This window comes from Mucor velutinosus, assembly GCF_035048745.1.
Source record: "Mucor velutinosus strain NIH1002 chromosome Unknown tig00000093, whole genome shotgun sequence".
NCBI classification, from domain to species: Eukaryota; Fungi; Mucoromycota; class Mucoromycetes; order Mucorales; family Mucoraceae; genus Mucor; species Mucor velutinosus.
Window position 1 is genome coordinate 1,691,804 of NW_027041907.1, and position 19,358 is coordinate 1,711,161.

Consider the following 19,358-nt stretch of genomic DNA (forward strand, 5'->3'; position numbering starts at 1 on the left):
GATGATAGTGGGGTAAGGAGTAGTAGTCAATCAAACAAATCAGCCCTGTTCATACAGGCGGGCAAAACAACAAGAGGTGATGTTTGTTTATGATTTGTTTATATCATCAGCATATTACTGTTTCTTGTATAGCAGCGTCTACATCACGATGAAAAAAAAAGATGTCATGTCTACATTGCTTTGCTTGCTTGAAAACTACTGCTACGCTACCAGCCAAAAAATACTTCTAACCTGTCCCTATTGCCCGATCTACACCTCCTTTTTTCTTTATTATTGTTGTAGTAGTAGCTGCTATGCCATGCTGTCAAGAGACCAATCATCGGATTGTTTGGGTTACTCCTTGATTGCTATGTGAAAAAAAAAGTTGTTTGTGTATTCATGTAGGTCAAATGATGTGAAAATTTTAAAGTTAAGGCATAGCTCAGCAGAGCCAAGCAAGGCAAGCAAGCAGCACATCACACAACCATTCTATACAGCCTTTAGCGTGTGCAAAGCAGATGCTTCTTTTTTTATAATATGGACATATATGTACATCATCATCATGTGCGTAAAATTTTTGTTCAGGGGTGAATGTGTAAGAGGAAGGAGAAACAGCAGCAACTGGTCGTTGTAGGAGCAGGAGAACGAGAAGAGCAAGAGAACACAACTTGCTGTCATTTATCAATCATGTCAAGCAGTTGGTGTTTGTTTGTATACAAATGCCCTAACCTTGATTCTGAAGGCTCTTCCATATTGTTACAACGTGGCAGAGGAATCTTAGTTTCAACATGCTGTTAAAGCATGACACCCCAATGTAGCAATCTTGTATTCCAATCTAATTATCATTGCCTTTTTTTAATTGACACATTCTATCGTTGTAATAGTAATACTTGACTTGAACATAATAAATGGAGAAAAAAGAGCGCAATAATGGCTGTAACCAACTCTAGAATGTGCAAGGAAAAAGGAGCATTTCTCCTTCTTGTCGCTAGCAAAGTTACAGAGAAAGAGAACCCTGATCACATAGTTTGATATGCTCCTTTGTCTCTCTAGGTTCCCACCTTCTAATTAGTTATTATGGCGGGCTCTATAAGCCTAGATATCTAATGCTCCTTGAATCGCACCCAAATCAACTCCTTACAACGAGATGTGGGTCAGTGATGAAATGGCATAATACCGTAAAATAGGTTTTTAGTAATTAGGACAAGTAGTAACAGAGGGCGAGTGCTAGAGATGTGATCAAATTTAATCTTAAAAAAAAGGGAGCCGTTATCATTAACGAGGGGAATCAGCACTGGATTGACGCAAGGTCATATTGTTGGAATTGATGGCTCCGTTGGTTGCTCCAAATACGGCTGTGGATGTGAGCGAATTGTTAATGTACTTTTGTAGCAGTTGGTTCTCTGTGGTCAGTGATTGATGTTCTTTTCTTGCTGCATCTACTCGAGATAGCATGCCTATTCGGTTGGTTCAGATAATGCATTTAAAAATACATACGGAGCACGGTTAATTACCTCGTAATTGTGTCTGCAAATCGAGTACGTGCCTACGCTCTCTTGTAAATCGCCTTTTATTATTACCAAATGATCGTATCCTCTTACTTTACTAGTTCCTCCCTCTCTCCATTGTCATTTGTAGTGTCCAAATCGTCAAACTGTGGTTCTGCCATTGTAGTGATTCACATATAAAAAGAGAAAAAGAGCACACAGATTTGCATTTGAAGAAACGATTCAGCACAGCAGGAACTGTGACGATAACAAATTTATTAGGTAAAGTAATAGTAGTAGTGTGGTATAAAGAATTACAAGGTGGATGTGCAAATGTCATGCTCAGTAAAGTTATCAATTCTCTTGGCCAGATCAGCATAGGCACTCTCACCAACAATGTATCGAATGAGATGGCATAGGTACTCCAGTTCCTCTATGATTTCTTCGCTCGAACATGCCATGGCAAACCAAGTCAGATTTCGAAATTTAACCCAATTTGTCTTTTGTTTGTTTTCTCGACGATGCTCCATGAGTTTCTTACGTGCTGCACGTGCAGATGGCATATATACAGGTAGAGGCGTTTTGGATCTCAATGAAGAAGCCAACGTATGAAAGCTGAGCAACATGGAGGCAATCTGTGAGGCAGTCGGTCAGTACGCTTTCAACGTGTATGCAATGGAAGCTTACCATCTCTCGTCTCTCTACATGGTATTCTTTAGCGCAAATGTCATGCTTCACCACCAACGGCATTTGCAACAGGGCAATTCGCATGCTGAGCAAACGATCCAGAATGTTTCCCATGGAAACAATCATTTCCTTGTAGAACAACTTTGGAAAGGGGCCACGAAAACGTGGTTCATGATCAGTGAGTTCGAGTAGCACGGAGCATGCGTCGATGGCTGATTGAATCTTGCTCTCAATCTTCTCTCCTTTAGTGATATCAGTCTCGCTGGGTATTGACGTAGGGTCGTGGTATAGATAAGAGCCCATGACGAATGTATAGTAATCTTCTAATTGATCCATGCAGCCTGCAATTGATTTTCGTACCATGTGTCGTGCGACAAACGGCCACACCAAGCTGTCGCGAACAAGATGAGTGAATCAAAGGGCTCTCTTCATGACGCATTTATATATATATAATACAACTTACGAGTTTAGGAGAAGTGCCACACATATTCCCACAATCATTGTAATGGTACGCTTCCTGCAAAGTAATTGTTAGGGAGTCGTGCTCTGGGCTCCTATTTGCTTGCAAAACTTACCATACTGTATCTGCAATGGTCTCACCTTCAGGCGGGTAAGCGTATCGACTGAGTGCCACGACCATGTAGGTTGTCAAACACACAATGCCGACTTTGTTGTATATGCTGCCTAGATGGATGTAAAAAAAGACCAGCGCTAATGGCACCGAGTGAGTACATACATTGTGTCAGTGGCAACATGTGTGCTCATACCCAATATCACGGCAAATACAGCCAAGAGATAAGGACTACCATCTCCAGCTGCTAATGCTGCCCAGCCAACAAATGCTCCTACAAGTGTTCCAACAATACGCCAAAAACTAGCTTGCACTGTACCACCACTAATTCAAGACGTGTGAGTATATGCAGTATACAGCCCTTTTCCAAGACTTGCCTCGTAGGGTTCATAATGGCAATCACCGTCATTGCAGCCCATTGACCTCTTGCGCTCCAATACCAGCCAGACGAGGCAGGCACAAATGCAGGTATACACATCACGAGCACAGCTACAGCCATCTTGAGTGCAAATTTGAACTCGTAACGACACATGTACTGTAAACGCAACCAAATAGCATACCGAATCCTCAACATGATGGGTGCCTTCTCCTTTTCATTTCTCTTTTCTTGAGCCGTCAGCTCAGGATTCTCGTCTGTCTCGACATAGTTTTGATCTACACTGATGCGAATATCATTGACGCGATCGTTCAGAGCTTGCTCCTTTTCGCGGTCTGTCAGAGTGGTTTGTTGGACGGTAGGTTTTGTCGATTCTCGTCGTAGCTTGTTGGCATTGTTGCGGTGTCGCACCATCAGAGGCGAGCTGATGTCGTCGCTATTGGCGCTGTTCTTTGATCCCATCTTGTTGAGTGCTACAGACTCTCGTCGACTCTTTGTTCGCGATAGACTGTTGTTGGTCTGGATCTTACTGAGATGGTACTCGTCCTCTGCCTCCGTCTTTTTCGGTTCGTCTTTAGGCAGTGATGCGGTCAATGTGGCTATACAGGAGAATGTGAGTATATTGTGTTCAGCTTCAGTGCTTTGTACTCGCTACTCTACCAAACGTATAGCCGCCCTTATCACGCGTGCTTTGATGGTTGTTGCCTCGAGCCCATTTATTCCACATCTTTTGATTCAAACCCGGGAAATACAGATGCTTCCTCTTTTTGCCGTTGAAACTTGCCTTTCTCGAATGCAATCTCAATTCGTCCATATGCAATGTCATTTCTTGCAGCTCGTTGGCTACTTCCCGCAGTGTAAAGATGAAGAAAAAGACCAGAAACAGCTCCTGTCGCATACCGAGATCCAATGCCTGACAGCCAATACGAGCCTTGTTGATTTCATACAGTGCGTGCATGCGTTCTCGCTCTGCCTTGTCAAACTGGAGAATGGACAAGCGGATGTTTTGAGAGCAATTGCATTTGATGCTGCCCTTGTGTCTCTCCAAGCTCTTTTTGTTGCTCTCTTCGTCCACTTCCTTTTTGCCAATCTTCAATGTGTGTCTCAGAAACGATTTCCATGTCTTTCGGATCGAGTCATCGTCATGGTCCATGTCCAGTTCATTTGCAATGCTGTCGCACACACATTCCAATGCATTGGAGCAATCTAGCGACAAATCCATCAGGGGGTCTCTCAAACTCTCGAGATAGGTCAAGAGCAGGTGGCGATGGTGGTATTCTGTCTGCTTTTTGGTCTTTTTCGGTGGCTTCGGCTTGGGAATGGAAAGCTTGGGTAGCCCAAGAAAAGATTTAAGAGAACTGACGGATTTCTGGTTGTTGTGCTCTGTGTCTTCATCGTCTTCCGAGTTGTACACCGACGTAGGCCGAGAATTGGCGCGTGATCCAGCTCTTGAGGTGGGCCTGGAGTGCTGTGGACTAGCATTTGTACTAGGATGCAGTGATATGTTGTTACTACTTGTGGTCCTGCTTGCACCACCATTCATGAACTCATTTGTGGCACGTAACGCTGTACGAAGCAAGTTCAAATCTTCTTCACTGTATTGCCGACCCAGCGAATTGCGGTTCAGTTCTTCGTTGTCACTATGGTAACCATGGGCTGTTGCTGTTGGATGCTGATGCAGCGTAGATTGGGCGTCGTCGTCTTCGCTGTCCAAGTCTCTCATTTCTGCTTGCAATGCATCAATGGCACTTTCAAACAACTCTCGCTCCGTCTTGAGACAGCCGCCCAGAATGCTAAGATGCTTGGTTAAACGGCCCAGCGATTTGCGGATCTGGCCCAACTGTTGAGGTCGAATGAACGCATAAGACATTTCGTATTTGGCTTCACGATAAGCCGTCTTGACTTTAGTCATGCCTTTTCTCATTTTTGCTGATGCTTCATCGACGACGGTTTCTGTCACTGGATCGGATTGAGGGTCCAAAAAGAACTGCTTGGTGATCAAATGCAGCATGTCTCGACTGCTCGTAATTGTTTCCTTTAATGCTCTGCCGAGGCCATCGACAGCTGTTTCAGGCCAAAATACAAGGTTGACCACAAGTGATATGCCGCATCCAATTAACAGAGGTATACCATAATTTAATGGTAAATCAAAGGGCACGCTAGTGTAGTCGATGGCACGTGTCATACTAAAGATCTGGATAATCATAAACTGCAGTGAGAAGAAATGGAACTTTGGAAATACTTGACGTAGCATTTGAGCCCAAAACACACCCACAAACAGAAACATGGCATTGACACAGCGTCCAACAGGCTCTGTAATAAATGTCTGTGGATGATCTCGGTTGTACGCCACAGAGGCAGCCATGCCAGCAAACGCCCAGATGATAGCAGCGACCACACCCATCACAGCGGTTACTGTAGCGTCAAACTGAGCGCCCATACTGCGACCTGGATGACTAAACAGCATTCCTGTTGTAGCCAAGAAAGGAGCAGGTCCCATTGCCAGCGTGAGAGGTCGAATCAGACTGAACAAGGTGGACAGAAAATAAGCAATAGTGCATTTGAGGACTCTTCGGACAATTCGACTCGGAAACTTGACATGAAGGTACTTGATCAAGCGTTCCTTTCTGGACGGAGGTGGAGGAGCTTCCTGTTCTAGGTCTTCTTCGTCAATAGGCGGTTTGGGGTATTGGTGGTAAAATCGTTGTTCTAGCTCAGGTGGAAATTGCACGGTGGACTTCACTTTACTGGGTATATGTTGCTTGTACTCGCTGTTGATGTTTTTCTTTTCGGTCGCTTCCGCAGAAGTGGTGCTGGTGTCCTCGTCTTCTTCATCATGGCTAGAGTCGCCCACATTGAACATGTCCTGCAGTCGTCTAGGCTGGATAGGGGTTGGTGGGGTAATGATGGTGTTTAGCCTCGGATCAGAAAATCTGTCAGACAGCACACGAGACAGTCAATACACATGGCTTTTTCTATACAGGACACATGTTTATTTACCCTCCTTTCTTATCAGGCGATAAAGAATCATGGTTCATGATTTGTATCTACAGGTGACAGAATCACAATACAGAAACCTAAAAAAAAAAAAAAAAAAAAAAAAGAAGAAAAGTGTGGAAAAGAAGGAAAAAATATTTTCGAGGTTAGGCTCGAGTTACAATGAAATGATGGTTCAATTAGATTTGAAGGTTTCAACTCGAGAACAAACCAACCAAATAGCACCATGGACCTTAAAGAACATCTCCCCCCCACGGGATTCTTTGATTAGTCGTTATATCCCGATTTAATCATCAAAAAAGGAGTAGAATGGAATGTTCAGACATCAAGTGTGCTGCTCTGAATAGGAAGCTGCCAGATGCCACCATCTACTTCCATTCTGCCTGTCATCATGTGATGGGCGTCCATGTCCAGAATGTCAATTTGAAAACAAGGCTTTGGATGATTTATCATTCGTCATCCAGATCTGCCAAGAGCACACACAATTGAGTTATATCAAAGCAACAGGTGGTTTATTATGTGTATTTAAGCATAGTATTGCAGTGTCATCTTCTTCTTTGCCTGCACTTCTTGAATGGCTTCCATGAAATCTTCATGTGTAATTTCAACAGCACCACGACGAAGCGCCAACATACCACTTTCCACACAAACAGCCTTACATTGAGCACCATTGAACTCGTCACAACATCTAGACAACTCGTCAAAGTTGACATCCTTGCTGACATTCATCTTTCTGGAGTGGATCTGGATGATACGAGCTCTAGCTTCTTCGTTGGGTAAGGGGAACTCAATCTTGCGATCCAAACGACCTGAACGCAGCAATGCAGGATCCAAGATATCGATACGGTTTGTAGCAGCAATGACCTTAATACGATCGTCTGACGAGAAGCCATCCAATTGATTCAATAGTTCCAACATGGTACGCTGTACTTCACGATCGCCAGACTTTTCTGAATCAAAACGCTTTGTACCAATGGCATCCAATTCATCAATAAAGATGATGGCAGGCGATTTCTCTTTGGCCAACTCAAAAGCGTCGCGCACCAATTTAGCACCATCACCGATAAACATTTGCACTAATTGAGGCCCTGCTAGCTTGAGGTAGGCAGAATTGGTTTGTGCAGCGCAGGCTCTTGCTAATAAAGTTTTACCAGTACCAGGAGGTCCGTACATCAACACACCCTTGGGTGGTTTGATACCTAGGTTCTTGAATCGATCAGCGTGTGTCATAGGTAGAACAACGGCTTCAACCAGTTCCTCAATTTGTTTGTCTAATCCACCAATGTCGTTGTAGTCTTCAGTAGGCTTTTCGTCCACCTCCATAGCTTTCACTCGTGAATCGTATTCAGCTGGAAGTTTGTCGAGAATCAAATAGCTGTCTTTGTTGACACCGATGAGGTCGCCAGGTCTTAACTCACTAGATTCAACCAAACCGATCAACGGCAGAAAGATGGTCTTGCAGAGGAATCGTGGTTAGAGGGTGCCTCGTTTTCTGTGCATTTACTCATGTTACCTGTCTTGTGGATGTTTTAATTACTGCACATTTTCCCTTTACTTGGCCATCTAAATCAACGTTTCCGCCCTCATTGTCTTCCTCCTCAGGTTCTACATCAAGCAGCTAGATGGAGAATCCAGTCAATATCCATGCGACGTGTGTGTTCGTGATGCTAGGCAACGTCCAGTCACTTACCTCAACCACATTACCAACAAGATATGGTAATTGCTTGTTCATCTTGATCTTTTCTTTGTTGTCCTTGATGCGTTCCTTCATGGCAGCCTGTTCGTGTTGCAAACGAACAATTTCAGACTTCATGACTTTGATATCGTTCTCCAACAAACGGGTTCTGTTTGTAATTTCCTCGGGTGCTAAACGAAGAATATCTTGTCCAATGTCGTCCTGATCGTTCTCAGCTTCCCATAAAGATTTATCTTCTAATGTAGTCATTTCTAATGTGTTGAGAGTTTATGTAAAATAGAGAGAGAGAAAGAGAGAGAGAAAAAAAAAAGCATTACGTACTTTTTTGTCCCTATCAAGCTTTTTGGATGTCTGTGGATCAATCAGCATCGCTGATGAACTTGAATGTAAACGTCATCGCTTGAATGTTAGATTGGGTATCAGTGCCTTTGAATATTGGAGAATGCATGAAATACATGCCTATATGTCATGCACTTGACATAATATAGGCCATTCGAATACATCCTCAACATTTGATTTACCAAAACAACATGCCACATCCCTTCAGCAAGCGTCAATCGAAATCGAATGAGGACATCCTTCATAAAGAGGACTACACTGGCCTGATGGGATGAATACGCTTTGGACTTGGCCTTTCATATGCTTCATTCGGTCTAAAATGCCCTGAATTTATGTTTTGATAATTTCAATTACTTGTATCACTTTATAGTCAAGTTAAACTATAATTGACTCTATCAATGACTGGAATAAGCAGGCTACATCTTACTAAATATACTGAAATTCTGTCGTTTGACTTTTTCTATCATATGAAAATCAGCTATGAATGACCTGTACCATTGGATTTGGACTCTCTACGATACTCCTCAGGCGTATCAGTAAGAATAATACATATACGCGCAGACAGTATACTAGTACTACCTTTTACCACTCAAATATATGCAGTTCACAGCAAAATTTGTACGTATTTGAGCAGTGATTTCTCGCGTTAGAGGCCGTTTTAGGCCGCCGGAATCACACCAATTAATTTCTCTCGTCTAACAGTTGCTTTCTGACACTTTTGCTCAACTTTTTTGAGATTGTCGAAAATCGACTGAAAACGATGAGTGATACCTCATGATTTTCATTGAAAATTACGCGATCGCGTTTTTGACCGCAAAATAAAAGTTTTTTACTAAGGTATATATTAAATCAAAATGCTTCTACAGATCCAACGCAACCCCTGACACTTTGATTGTAAGGCTTTTGTATAGAAAATCTCAACATTTTGGCCAAAAACGTCATTTCGTATTTTGTACAATTTTTCAGTAAGTTTATTAAAACATCTATTGTAAGTAGCGCCGCTGGATGCGCCTTGAAAAGTACTCCAAGAAAGCTTAAGGAAGCATAGAATAATCATTACAGTGTTATAGTCAAATTTGAAGAAATAAGTCGAATCGAATCTAAAAAGTTCAAAAATCGACAAATCAGACGATCAAAAATGCAATTCGGAGCTTTCATTGTTTTCGGCGGGCAAACCCAATGCTTGTGCTGTAGAGCGATGTCAATGCCCATCAACCACAGTACTCTAGTTCTCGAAAGGTTGAATCAGACGCACCGTACATTTGTAAATATGCTAGGTGATGCTTGTTGACATGGCGAACAGAAAGCCTTGTCAAGGTGCTTTAATACACGGTAAAATCACGCAAAATCAGGACACATACGTAAATCGTGTAGAGATCTCGGATAATAGCACATGCACATACACTTCCTTATCACTGTATTTTATTACCGTTTAAAGCCATGATTCAATCGACTTTATTTTCATTTTTATTATTATTGAAAAATGTATCAAAGACATAATTCCGAAGGCTTCACTCTGTCAAAAGCAACCGGACTCAAAGTGTCTGACTTCCTTCACAAAGGTATTCCCATCACATTATACAACGATCAGAGAATTAAGACAACGAGTCACTCTTCAAAGATGTTACTCTCCGTAGACTCAAGAAATCTCCTCTCAAAGAATCAAAATGTGCTGAAATCTATAGAATGATTTTTATGTCAATATTATCCAAACCGACTTGTGGGTTGGTGAGATTTATTGACTATCACGAAGATTGAGGAAACGAGATAACGGACTATCCTCCAAATCTCGATCTGTTCTAAGCCATAACTCTCGCAACGAACTTCTAGTCTGATCCTTGTAAGTTTTGCTAGTGACATGATATACTTTGTAAAAGGCATCCAGTGCTTGCTCGTCTACAATGATGTGTGCAACGTAACAAGCACAGACGAAATTCAGGAACACGGTGATAGTATCCATAAGATTGTTGTTGCCATTTGACTTGCCCAAAAGACGGTATTCAACATAGGTTATAAATGTTGCCATGTTCTCCCAAACCATGGCTGCTACTTCGTTCTTGAAATTGGCTCCTAAGCTGCACAAGAGACGTGTGGTAGCAGCTGAAAATGCTCGAGCTCTGGATATTGCGATAGCTGATTGACGGCGAGACATGATCATCCACCGACTGTTGACAAAGATGACATGATGGAATATGCTTTCAACAACGGTATTCAGGTTTTCTCTGGTAACGTTCCGAGCTATTTGATAGTGCAGTTTTCTTTCGTCCCCAATGATGTAGTGTAGTCGCTTGCATTGGTATTTGATACGTTCCATTGGGAAGAAATGTTCACTGCCTTCGTCTAGGCCTGGCTCGATTGTCGGTGGAAATGTATTGGGTGGCGATGGAGATCTTGCCTCAGATACAGAATGGTTTGGAAGAGAATGCTGATATATCGCTAGGTCGTATACAGTGGTATCTGTCAGTGTGAGGTAGAGCCAATTTCGTGGGTTTTGTGGCAGTATCGGTGGAAATGCATAAGGGTCGTAGATTGTGATTCGCTTTATGATCCTTTGTGATATCCCAGAAACAGCTATCATGGAGGCATTCATCTGTGATTTGAGAAGAGAATCTGAGGCGACGCTCCACTGTTTTCTCAATAGAAGCAGAGCAATACACCGTAAGTCTTTTGAAGCCCGAGTTAATGTCCATAGGTCTGTCAAGTCGAGATACTGTTTCAATATATACAGGAGTACCTCACGCGGTAGCTTTAATAGTAGTGATTGTGGCATGTTTCTAATGTTTTAGATAAGAAACAAAGAAACAGAGAAAAGGGAGTGTTTGGAAAATACCATGCATGATACAAGTCGATATCGATTGTGTAAATGTAGCAGGTTCTCATGTCTAGTCAAAAACTCGAGTCACTGGACACCCAAACCCTCAAAAATTTGAGTACATAAACCTGACCTACATTACGCAGCATTTACAAGCTCTTCTTCTTCTGCATATGACAGATTTAGAAAACAAGAAGCCACAGATCTTTGAAGAGTCCTCGCAATATCAGCACTGGAGGTTCAGCCCTAAACAACTATGGGACATTCGAAACAAAAGCACCAATGAAGCCATCCGTCGCGTGAAGAAGAATATCCAAGAGGAACAGGTCAGATTTTGCAGATTTGCCCATCTTGTCGTGTATTCACAATCACTGTCATAGCAGAAGAATGAGGAGGAGGATGGAGCACTTGATAAAGATTTTCTTTCAGCAAAAGAAGAACTGGCGCTATGTCGATTCTTTGAAATGCAATGTCAAGTCATGAGCAAGCATTGCAAGCTAACAGACATGGTAATGGCAACGGCTTTGATCTACATGAAGCGATTCTTTCTATACAATACTGTGATGGACTATCATCCCAAGGACATACTGTAAGTGTGCTTATTGACCGACTTATAGCCATGGCCATCTAATTGGTCTCGGCATAGCTTGACATGCCTGTTCTTGGCAACCAAATCAGAAAGCGAGAGAATGTCAATTGAAGATTTTGGAAAGACTTTTCATCTGAAATCGACAAAAACGGTGCTTAGCTTGGAGTACACCGTATCCCAGGGCCTCAAGTTCCAGTATTATATTCATCACCCTTACAGACCAGCGTATGGTTTCTTCCTAGACATGCAGGTAATCACAGCCATGAAAGTTGACGAGCAATGGAGCATTAAGACGAGTGTGTAGACCGGACCTACAGATATTAAACTGCTAAAGGAGACGTACAAAAAAGTAGACAAAGCTATAGCAGAGATTCTGCTTTCTGATCTACCATTGATCTATCAACCAGCACAGCTCGCATTGGCAGCATTTATGCTAGCAGGAAAGGACAACGGATTCGACCAACAAGTAAAGCGATACATTACTGATAGATTTGGACAAGACGCACCCACACTACTATCCATTGTTGAGCGCATATTGGGGTTATTAAAAACAGTTACTCCAGTAACACAAGAGGAAGCCAAGGAAATTGACAGAAAATTAAGGCTCTGTATGAATCCAGCAATGAATCCTGATTCAGCCATGTAAGTGCGTTATCTTGGGTGTTTATTTACAGGATGTATTAAGTTGTTTGTTAGTTTTAAAAAGAGATCAGCAGAGAAACATGAGGAAGATATCAGAAAGAAAAGAGCAAAATTGTCCACGGAGTCATCACCAGAATCATCATCCACAGCGAGCTCTACTTAGATGTTCTTTTTCTTTTTGAGGTCCACTGTGCAGTTTTTACAATACCATTTTCCTTTGGGTGGTGTCTTTAATCCAACACATTCTAGATGGAACCACTCAATTTCACACTATAATAAATAGCATTAGCAATCTTGAGCTGTCATCATGTACATGTATGCTTACATCGCCACTATCACATGCCACCATTTCTCCAAATGATACTTGGGAGCAGTAGCAATACAGCGGCTCATTAGGATCAATTGGCAGATCACTCAAAGATGCGGCACTAATGAAATCAATGAGTTCCCATGGCACATTTGGTTTGTTTGGCACCCCTCTACTTACGCTTGTGCCTGTTGTATAGCGTCTTCTTGAGAAAATGCATTCTCGTCCGCCTTTTTCTCTGCCTGTGTCTTTCTGCTCTTTTTTCGACCTGTTTGTTTTCTGGGTGTTGCATCCTCCAGAGAGGAGATATCTCGTTTGGCTGGTGTTGAGTGGGAAACAGCTGCGGTGCGACCAGGTCCAATAAGTTGTTCATCTTCAATCTTTTGTAAATCGTTATCCAATCTTGTGCAATGTCTGTCCACCTATGATAACTATCAATATCCACATGCGCTGACCCATACAGTCTCTGAAAAGAAGATGCTTACAGTGTCGTATGTTGATTTCGCTAGAGCAAGCTTCTCTTCCCCTTTTTTCAATGTCTCATTCAAAAGTTGACCAATGTGTTCTAACCGCTTCTTTCGCTCTTCAGTCGTCAGGGCCTTTTGGGGTTTTGTTAACGATATCGACTCTGCCGCAATCTGAGCTAATAGCTCTTCTGCGCTTTCATCCAATTGTCGAATGAGTGTGTAATTTCTCTGTAATTCTAAAGGAAGAGCTTCCACAGCTAAAATTTTTTTGTATCTGTGTAAATGACTCACATCTCCAAGAATAAGAATATGCACTTACTATCTGAGTATTCAGCCAAATAACTGGTCATAATTTCTGTATCTTTTTTCATGATTTTGTCCACGTTGGATAAAGGAAAAGCAAGAAGAGTTGAAGTATCTGAAAACAAACAGGGAAAGATGTGGAGGTACCACATAACGCAGTACAACCACTACTTTTCAAAGGCAGATGCGGCGAGAGATGACAAAAGGGCTCCCTCGACTGTAGCACATGTAAAGAAGTCGTGGATGAATTTAGATTGGGTAAGGGTGACCATAAGACCTGCTTGGTTTTATCAGATCCTTTCATATCAAATGTATATAACCTTATACAGAGTACAATGATATGGTTGGCAGCTACGCCAAGACATGGTGAAATAGAGCGGCCACGTTTCACCCGTGTCCTCCGCGCTTTGAGCTATGCGTTTGAAGCTTCATGGTCAGAAAATGGGGCAGGGTAATCTTTTGAGTGCTTCGGTCAACAGCTAAAGATCAGATAAATAAGTTCCGATTTATAAAAAGGTTCTTCAATTTCGTTTTCTCTTTTTCCTCTTTTCTTACAATAAAAAATCATGGCATCATTTCTTAAATCCATCGGTAGTCTGATCACTGGCAGTGAGCCTTCTACACCTACGAATGAGGAAGCTCCACAACCTACGCAGGAAGCAAAGGACCATCCTGAGGTGGAGATTGATCAAGTACCACCAACCGACCTGATTGTCAAGGATTGTGCAAGCTGTGCAGAAGAATGCGAAGAGCATCAACAGTACCCATCCTATCTAGAATTCGATAAAGAAAGCCCTCTTCTAGGTAGTATGTCTCCATACGGCCGTCATTTCATGATCAGTACAGCTCAATGCGACTGGCCTGCACGTATTGAAGAAGATTACGGCACATTAGCCGCCAACCTACAAGCTTTACTGGTCAATAACCCAATGCCATGGCGAACATTTGTCACCAACACCTCGCTCATCGCCACCCATTCAACCACTGTCAACTGTGGGCTTGACGTGATTGTTCTGCCCGAGAATATTGTGATTGGTAATGTCACTCCCGACGATGCTCAACTGTTGTATGACGTATTTGTAAAGCTACCATTGCCAACAACTGACACTACTGACATCAACATGTTCAAAAAGTTTGATCTGCAAGAATTGGCTGTATACCCCAACCCATACGACTCGATGATCTTGATCTGTTCGCATAGAAAGAGAGACAAGCGTTGTGGTGTCACAGCACCGATATTGAATCGTGAGTTCGATCACGTATTGAGAGATATGGACATTCATGATGGCGAAGGAGGTACCTCTGTCTTTATGGTGAGCCATGTTGGAGGTAACGTAGAGAGACACTCGTGTTGAAATGAAGAAAAGTGCGATTGTCATGCTGATGAAACGATTACACAATCGACTGTTTTAGGGCATAAATTTGCAGGAAACGTGATTTGTTACATAAACAAAGGTAAAACTGGAATATGGTACGGCCGTGTCAAATCCTGCCATTGCCGTGAAATTATAGAAGAGACGATTGTCAAGGGAAAAGTGATCAAAGAGTTATACCGTGGATCCATGAATCACAGTTTTGGAAATGTAGACCAAAACAAGTGCAATCGGATCAAATGGTGAATCAATTCTAATAAAAGCTGTACTAGTGAAATCAATTCAAAAGTGCTGTTTTTTAATGTGATCGTATGCATCAAAACTAAGGCTCAACATTGTGATCTATACAAACACACATATGGACGGGTCATGTACCAGCAATGAAAAGCATAACAAACATCAAATGTGACAACGGCATCAGGATTTTAGCCGTTGAGGCTACTCAGTCAGCATACTCATTTTAGATGTTCATCAGCGTAATAACGCCTATTGCAATCAATAATGGAGGGCTCAATCTCAAGATTTATGATGGTGTTTCACTGCATATGACATAATTACTGCACACATGCTCTGCTTGAGTGATTGAGGTAGTGTATGATCCTTTAGATGCAGTTTATTTAGATAAATGTAATCTTGTCATATGATTGAACAGCGTTTACCTGCTGAAACAGGTGTCAGATCTCCAGGCAGGCTAAATTTCTTAGCGCTATAGTATCCATTTAGCCCATTAGACCCATGGTGCTCATTTCAGCGATTATTTTTAAGAAAGAAATTGGGCTAACTAACCTTCACAAGCTTCAACTTGACAAATATCAATGTTGAAAGCTTATTAACCACAGCCTTTATTCTGCAGCGCTTTATATACAAACGTAATAAATAGATGGTGGTAGTAAAGCAAAGGTTCTGTCTTTATTTCATTCATTTCTCTTGGTGTATAGATGAAAATAATCAACAGTTTAACAGGGTAAAGCAAAGCGACTTACTCAGCCTCCAGGGGAACAACTTGCTCGCCAGCGTATTCATAATTGTAATCAGCCTTGACAAAAGGCATAGCCACGTTCACTTCCTTTGGGTTTACCATGAACCAGAGACGCAAAAGATGACGAGTTTTACCAGGTCGGTCAGTGTAAGCAGTACGAGCGTGTAATATGGAGTGATTTGCAACGAATTGAACATCACCAACTTGAAGTTTCATGTTTAATGCCTCGCGCTCACATAAATCTTGGATATAACGCATAGCTTCAAACTTCTCTTCTTCCACAGTAACCTCAGGGAATCTGTTGACAGTTTCGAAAAAGTGAGGACCCCAGAATGTGAATAGACGCTCTTGGAAGAAGGTCAATGGAGATGCAGCCAGATAGCCAGGTTCATTAGGTCCATGTTCACCCTTGCGGTCCCACAACCAAGGTTGCTTCATGAGCTCAACAATATCAGGACGCAGTTCTCTTAAACGGTTGTAAACGGTATGTGAGGAAATGATTGAACTCAAGCCTCCCTCAGTACCTTCGTTCAAACATAAAAGAGCAACAATGTCGGTACCGTCAACATGAAATGGTTGGGCTTTACGAGTAGCGTAGATGCGAGTGGTGGGATCATCCTCCTTGTATACAGTCTTGGTAGTAGAGCCTTCCGTTAAATCTTTGACATGTCCCAATACATGACCTTTGCCGTTTTGTGGTTTACGGGCACCAATGTACGAGCCAATACCCATGAAAAAGATGGCTTGCTCCTTACGTTCATAATTATTGATGGGGAATCCACGGAACAAACCAAAACCTAAGCCATGAAAGAGATCTTCACGCTCCTTGAGAATGACCTTATGGAAGTGTTTGAGAGGAAAAGTTTCTGGCTTGATCTCACCAAGAGGAAGATCAAGAGAGACGAAATGCTTGATGGCTTGGTCTATATCAGCAATATCCTCAGGTGTAAAGTAGTAGATCCATTTTTCAGGTTGTGATTCAAGTTCCTTGCCATCCCATACGGAGGGGCCAGTAATGCGATCAGGGTATACAGCATGAACAGTGTGGTTATCACTATCCAAAGAGAAACCACGCCAATTGTTGGATGCGCTTCCAGTGGCAGCAGCAGGTTGAATTGTAGCAGCAGCAGACATTGTTTTTTTTTTGAATATGAGATGATTGAATAAAGCAAGTCAAGAGGCTAGCAAAAGCAACCTTTATATACACATTCACCATCTCATGACGAGTACAAGAAGCATATTGCGTGATAAACATGAAATTGCAACATTTCCAACAATGATTCTGCCTTGATTGCAGATTGCGCCATTCAGATTTCGAATTTGTTCAACACAAGCAAAACTATTTCTCAGCGGCTGTTCAATACCCCATGTTTTCTTTTTGACAAATTCTGCATAAATCAGAATTGAATCCTGAGAGTATGCCGTTGTGTTTTCATGACTGAACCCTGTAGCCATTTACATAAACATCATATTACTCATTTAGTACTAATGGTTTGTATGTTTGCATGTTTGCATGTACACTCTTTCCAGAAAGTAAATTCGCCCAATGGTGAGAAGAAAATTCAGGTTGTACGAAAAATAAGTTCGCCCTGACGGGACACTATATCAGCTTTCTACGATGAAATGGACCTGTACCTACACATGAAAGGTCACCACCTCATGATGGATAATGCTCCTATCCATACATCAGAGAACATAGCCAAATATGTAGAGCCTCGCGGTTACCACTGCACTTATTTGCCTCCATATTCTCCTGAGCTCAATCCAATCGAGCAATTCTGGTCAGCAGTCAAAAGTAAAGTGAAGCGCAGCAAATTTCTTGAGAAGGAAACATTGATGAGTCGGATCAGTGAAGCTTCTAACAGCCTGAAACTAAGTGATTTCAAAGGGATTGTTAGACATTCTTATAAATGCTTGGGCAAGTGGCGTAAGTGGCAAGCACTCTGAAGAAGCTTTCTTTCTACAGAAATCAGAGTGTTTGTGATAAAAAAAAAAAAAGCTGAGCAGCTGTTTAAGGCTGTTGGCCTCTCATGTATGAGCCCATGAAAAAAAAAAAGCTGCAACAAAGGCTGCAACAAAAGCTGCATAGCTTTTTGCAGCTTTTTTTTCATTTACACTTTTTCTTTGTATCCTTCATTGCAATGTTTGTAAATTGTAAACTTTGCAATGCTCAATTTAGCACGAGAAGTAAACGAGACAGCTATATGATTTTTGAACATATTTCAGAGGTGCAAGTTGGTAAGTGTTGTTTTATTGATTCTCTTGTTTTTATTTATTACTGATTCTTACATGTTTACCAAAATCACAAAGGGGAATTAACAGTTTCTCGAAATTCTGATGGGTTTCCGTGTCCATGCTGCAAAAAATATTTCAAGACTGCAAAAACGTTGAAAGAGCATTTGGCGAAGAAACAGTTGAAGTGCGTATACATTTATGATTCAATGGCTGATGTTTCGCCTCAAACTGGCTCTGTTGAAATTTCGTACTCTTTACGCATGCCTGATGAGCGTGATGATTGGTTCACAGCTGCGACAACTACAATGAATATTGGTGAGCGTGAAACCTCAACCACCATGATATCAATCTCTGGAAACGAGGACGACGAAACCCTGGCTACGTTATCAAGTGCAACGACTACATCAATTGTGCCATACATCTCGAACAAGTTAACCGCGTCAATCATACCGTCCTCAACTCCGACCTCTCCATCCAGTTCATCTCCATTATCCGTGCCAACTTAACTTGCTGAAATTAATATTTCGCCACCACCAACGGACGATCGCATGATCTTTAACAACTTTGACATATCTGCTCGATTTTATAGTTTCAAACAAGATGTAAGCAACCACATACAGCAAGGCATCGCTACCACCGTTGAAGAGCATGTGCAACACTTACTTGCTCTCTCCTCTATATTGTTGCTGAAGCCAGCGCGCACCCACAAAGATTTGCACAAGCACATTGATCTCAACACATGTGATGCACTTTGCCAGCATATCATTGAAAAACATAAAATAACTGATCAGTCGTTTCCATCTGAAATCAAACTGCAACTCGAAAAAACCATAATGCAATTGGATGTGGTAAATTTGAGAGAAACCAGAATAGAAAAATGAGTAGTTCTTGTTTTTATTTTTTTATTTTTTGATCTGTATTAGGACGATGACCGAGATAAAGCATGCACGCGCCTAGCAGCATCACGGCAAATTTCTGCCCTGATACAAGACGATGATGTCCTTAATCCTGTCAACAGGATTTTGTTGTCCATCCGAAACATGTAAGTTTTTAGACTGTGTGTAATTCATTAATAGGGTGGAAAAGCTGCCACGCTGCATCTTTGAAAATGGGCCCAAGGAAACGGAACTGATCACACGACATTTGGAAGCGATTCTCAGTCCTCTTTTCGAAGACTTGGATAATAACATAGCATTTCGATGGTAAATGCAACTTTTGGCTGGGATGAAAAAGGATATCATGTAGAGGGGACGATTTGATATTCATAATTTAATTGAATAGGACATCTGTCAGTGATGACGAAAAGTAAGCCAGTATACGACCTGACGCATCGATCAATATAATACATGGAGCATTGTTGAGCGATCGAATTGGTTGCGGCGAAGTGAAAGCGCAGTACCAGGCCCTCAATCACCGGTGTTGTGCCAGAAGGGCTACAACTGTCTATAAAGATTAAGGTATTCTTGATGGGTAGATATGCCTGTGTTGTGCAACAACATGGACAAGCTATGATAATTGA

General features: G+C 41.8%; 10 protein-coding genes across 10 annotated transcripts; 4 read left to right on the forward strand and 6 right to left on the reverse strand.

Moving 5' to 3' along the window:
- Window positions 1-1,254: 1,254 nt before the first annotated feature.
- On the reverse strand, window positions 1,255-1,648 carry ATC70_002289 (uncharacterized protein; the record flags this gene model as incomplete). The annotated part of the gene is made up of 3 exons (XM_064821667.1): window positions 1,255-1,436; window positions 1,494-1,525; window positions 1,581-1,648. 3 exons carry the CDS (start codon window positions 1,646-1,648, stop codon window positions 1,255-1,257), a joined length of 282 nt encoding a protein of 93 aa, XP_064681353.1.
- Window positions 1,649-1,780: 132 nt separating this feature from the next.
- Window positions 1,781-6,138, reverse strand: ATC70_002290 (uncharacterized protein; the record flags this gene model as incomplete). The annotated part of the gene is made up of 8 exons (XM_064821668.1): window positions 1,781-2,101; window positions 2,154-2,544; window positions 2,617-2,670; window positions 2,729-2,864; window positions 2,921-3,048; window positions 3,102-3,699; window positions 3,761-6,033; window positions 6,101-6,138. The coding sequence occupies 8 exons, from the start codon at window positions 6,136-6,138 to the stop codon at window positions 1,781-1,783; spliced, it is 3,939 nt and encodes a 1,312-aa protein (XP_064681354.1).
- A 484-nt stretch (window positions 6,139-6,622) lies between these two features.
- Window positions 6,623-8,042, reverse strand: ATC70_002291 (uncharacterized protein; the record flags this gene model as incomplete). The annotated part of the gene is made up of 3 exons (XM_064821669.1): window positions 6,623-7,552; window positions 7,611-7,715; window positions 7,788-8,042. The coding sequence occupies 3 exons, from the start codon at window positions 8,040-8,042 to the stop codon at window positions 6,623-6,625; spliced, it is 1,290 nt and encodes a 429-aa protein (XP_064681355.1).
- A 1,825-nt stretch (window positions 8,043-9,867) lies between these two features.
- Window positions 9,868-10,902, reverse strand: ATC70_002292 (uncharacterized protein; the record flags this gene model as incomplete). Its single annotated transcript, XM_064821670.1, has 1 exon — window positions 9,868-10,902. The coding sequence occupies one exon, from the start codon at window positions 10,900-10,902 to the stop codon at window positions 9,868-9,870; it is 1,035 nt and encodes a 344-aa protein (XP_064681356.1).
- Window positions 10,903-11,117: 215 nt separating this feature from the next.
- Window positions 11,118-12,179, forward strand: ATC70_002293 (uncharacterized protein; the record flags this gene model as incomplete). Its single annotated transcript, XM_064821671.1, has 4 exons — window positions 11,118-11,270; window positions 11,328-11,533; window positions 11,591-11,783; window positions 11,838-12,179. 4 exons carry the CDS (start codon window positions 11,118-11,120, stop codon window positions 12,177-12,179), a joined length of 894 nt encoding a protein of 297 aa, XP_064681357.1.
- Window positions 12,180-12,334: 155 nt separating this feature from the next.
- ATC70_002294 (uncharacterized protein) lies at window positions 12,335-13,320 on the reverse strand (the record flags this gene model as incomplete). The annotated part of the gene is made up of 5 exons (XM_064821672.1): window positions 12,335-12,445; window positions 12,501-12,603; window positions 12,663-12,904; window positions 12,968-13,206; window positions 13,269-13,320. The coding sequence occupies 5 exons, from the start codon at window positions 13,318-13,320 to the stop codon at window positions 12,335-12,337; spliced, it is 747 nt and encodes a 248-aa protein (XP_064681358.1).
- A 498-nt stretch (window positions 13,321-13,818) lies between these two features.
- Window positions 13,819-14,871, forward strand: ATC70_002295 (uncharacterized protein; the record flags this gene model as incomplete). Its single annotated transcript, XM_064821673.1, has 2 exons — window positions 13,819-14,581; window positions 14,666-14,871. 2 exons carry the CDS (start codon window positions 13,819-13,821, stop codon window positions 14,869-14,871), a joined length of 969 nt encoding a protein of 322 aa, XP_064681359.1.
- Window positions 14,872-15,604: 733 nt separating this feature from the next.
- ATC70_002296 (uncharacterized protein) lies at window positions 15,605-16,738 on the reverse strand (the record flags this gene model as incomplete). Its single annotated transcript, XM_064821674.1, has 1 exon — window positions 15,605-16,738. One exon carries the CDS (start codon window positions 16,736-16,738, stop codon window positions 15,605-15,607), a length of 1,134 nt encoding a protein of 377 aa, XP_064681360.1.
- A 1,307-nt stretch (window positions 16,739-18,045) lies between these two features.
- ATC70_002297 (uncharacterized protein) lies at window positions 18,046-18,345 on the forward strand (the record flags this gene model as incomplete). The annotated part of the gene is made up of 1 exon (XM_064821675.1): window positions 18,046-18,345. The coding sequence occupies one exon, from the start codon at window positions 18,046-18,048 to the stop codon at window positions 18,343-18,345; it is 300 nt and encodes a 99-aa protein (XP_064681361.1).
- A 42-nt stretch (window positions 18,346-18,387) lies between these two features.
- ATC70_002298 (Eukaryotic translation initiation factor 3 subunit F (eIF3f)) lies at window positions 18,388-19,148 on the forward strand (the record flags this gene model as incomplete). The annotated part of the gene is made up of 4 exons (XM_064821676.1): window positions 18,388-18,687; window positions 18,763-18,863; window positions 18,916-19,041; window positions 19,121-19,148. 4 exons carry the CDS (start codon window positions 18,388-18,390, stop codon window positions 19,146-19,148), a joined length of 555 nt encoding a protein of 184 aa, XP_064681362.1.
- Between the last annotated feature and the right edge of the window lie 210 nt (window positions 19,149-19,358).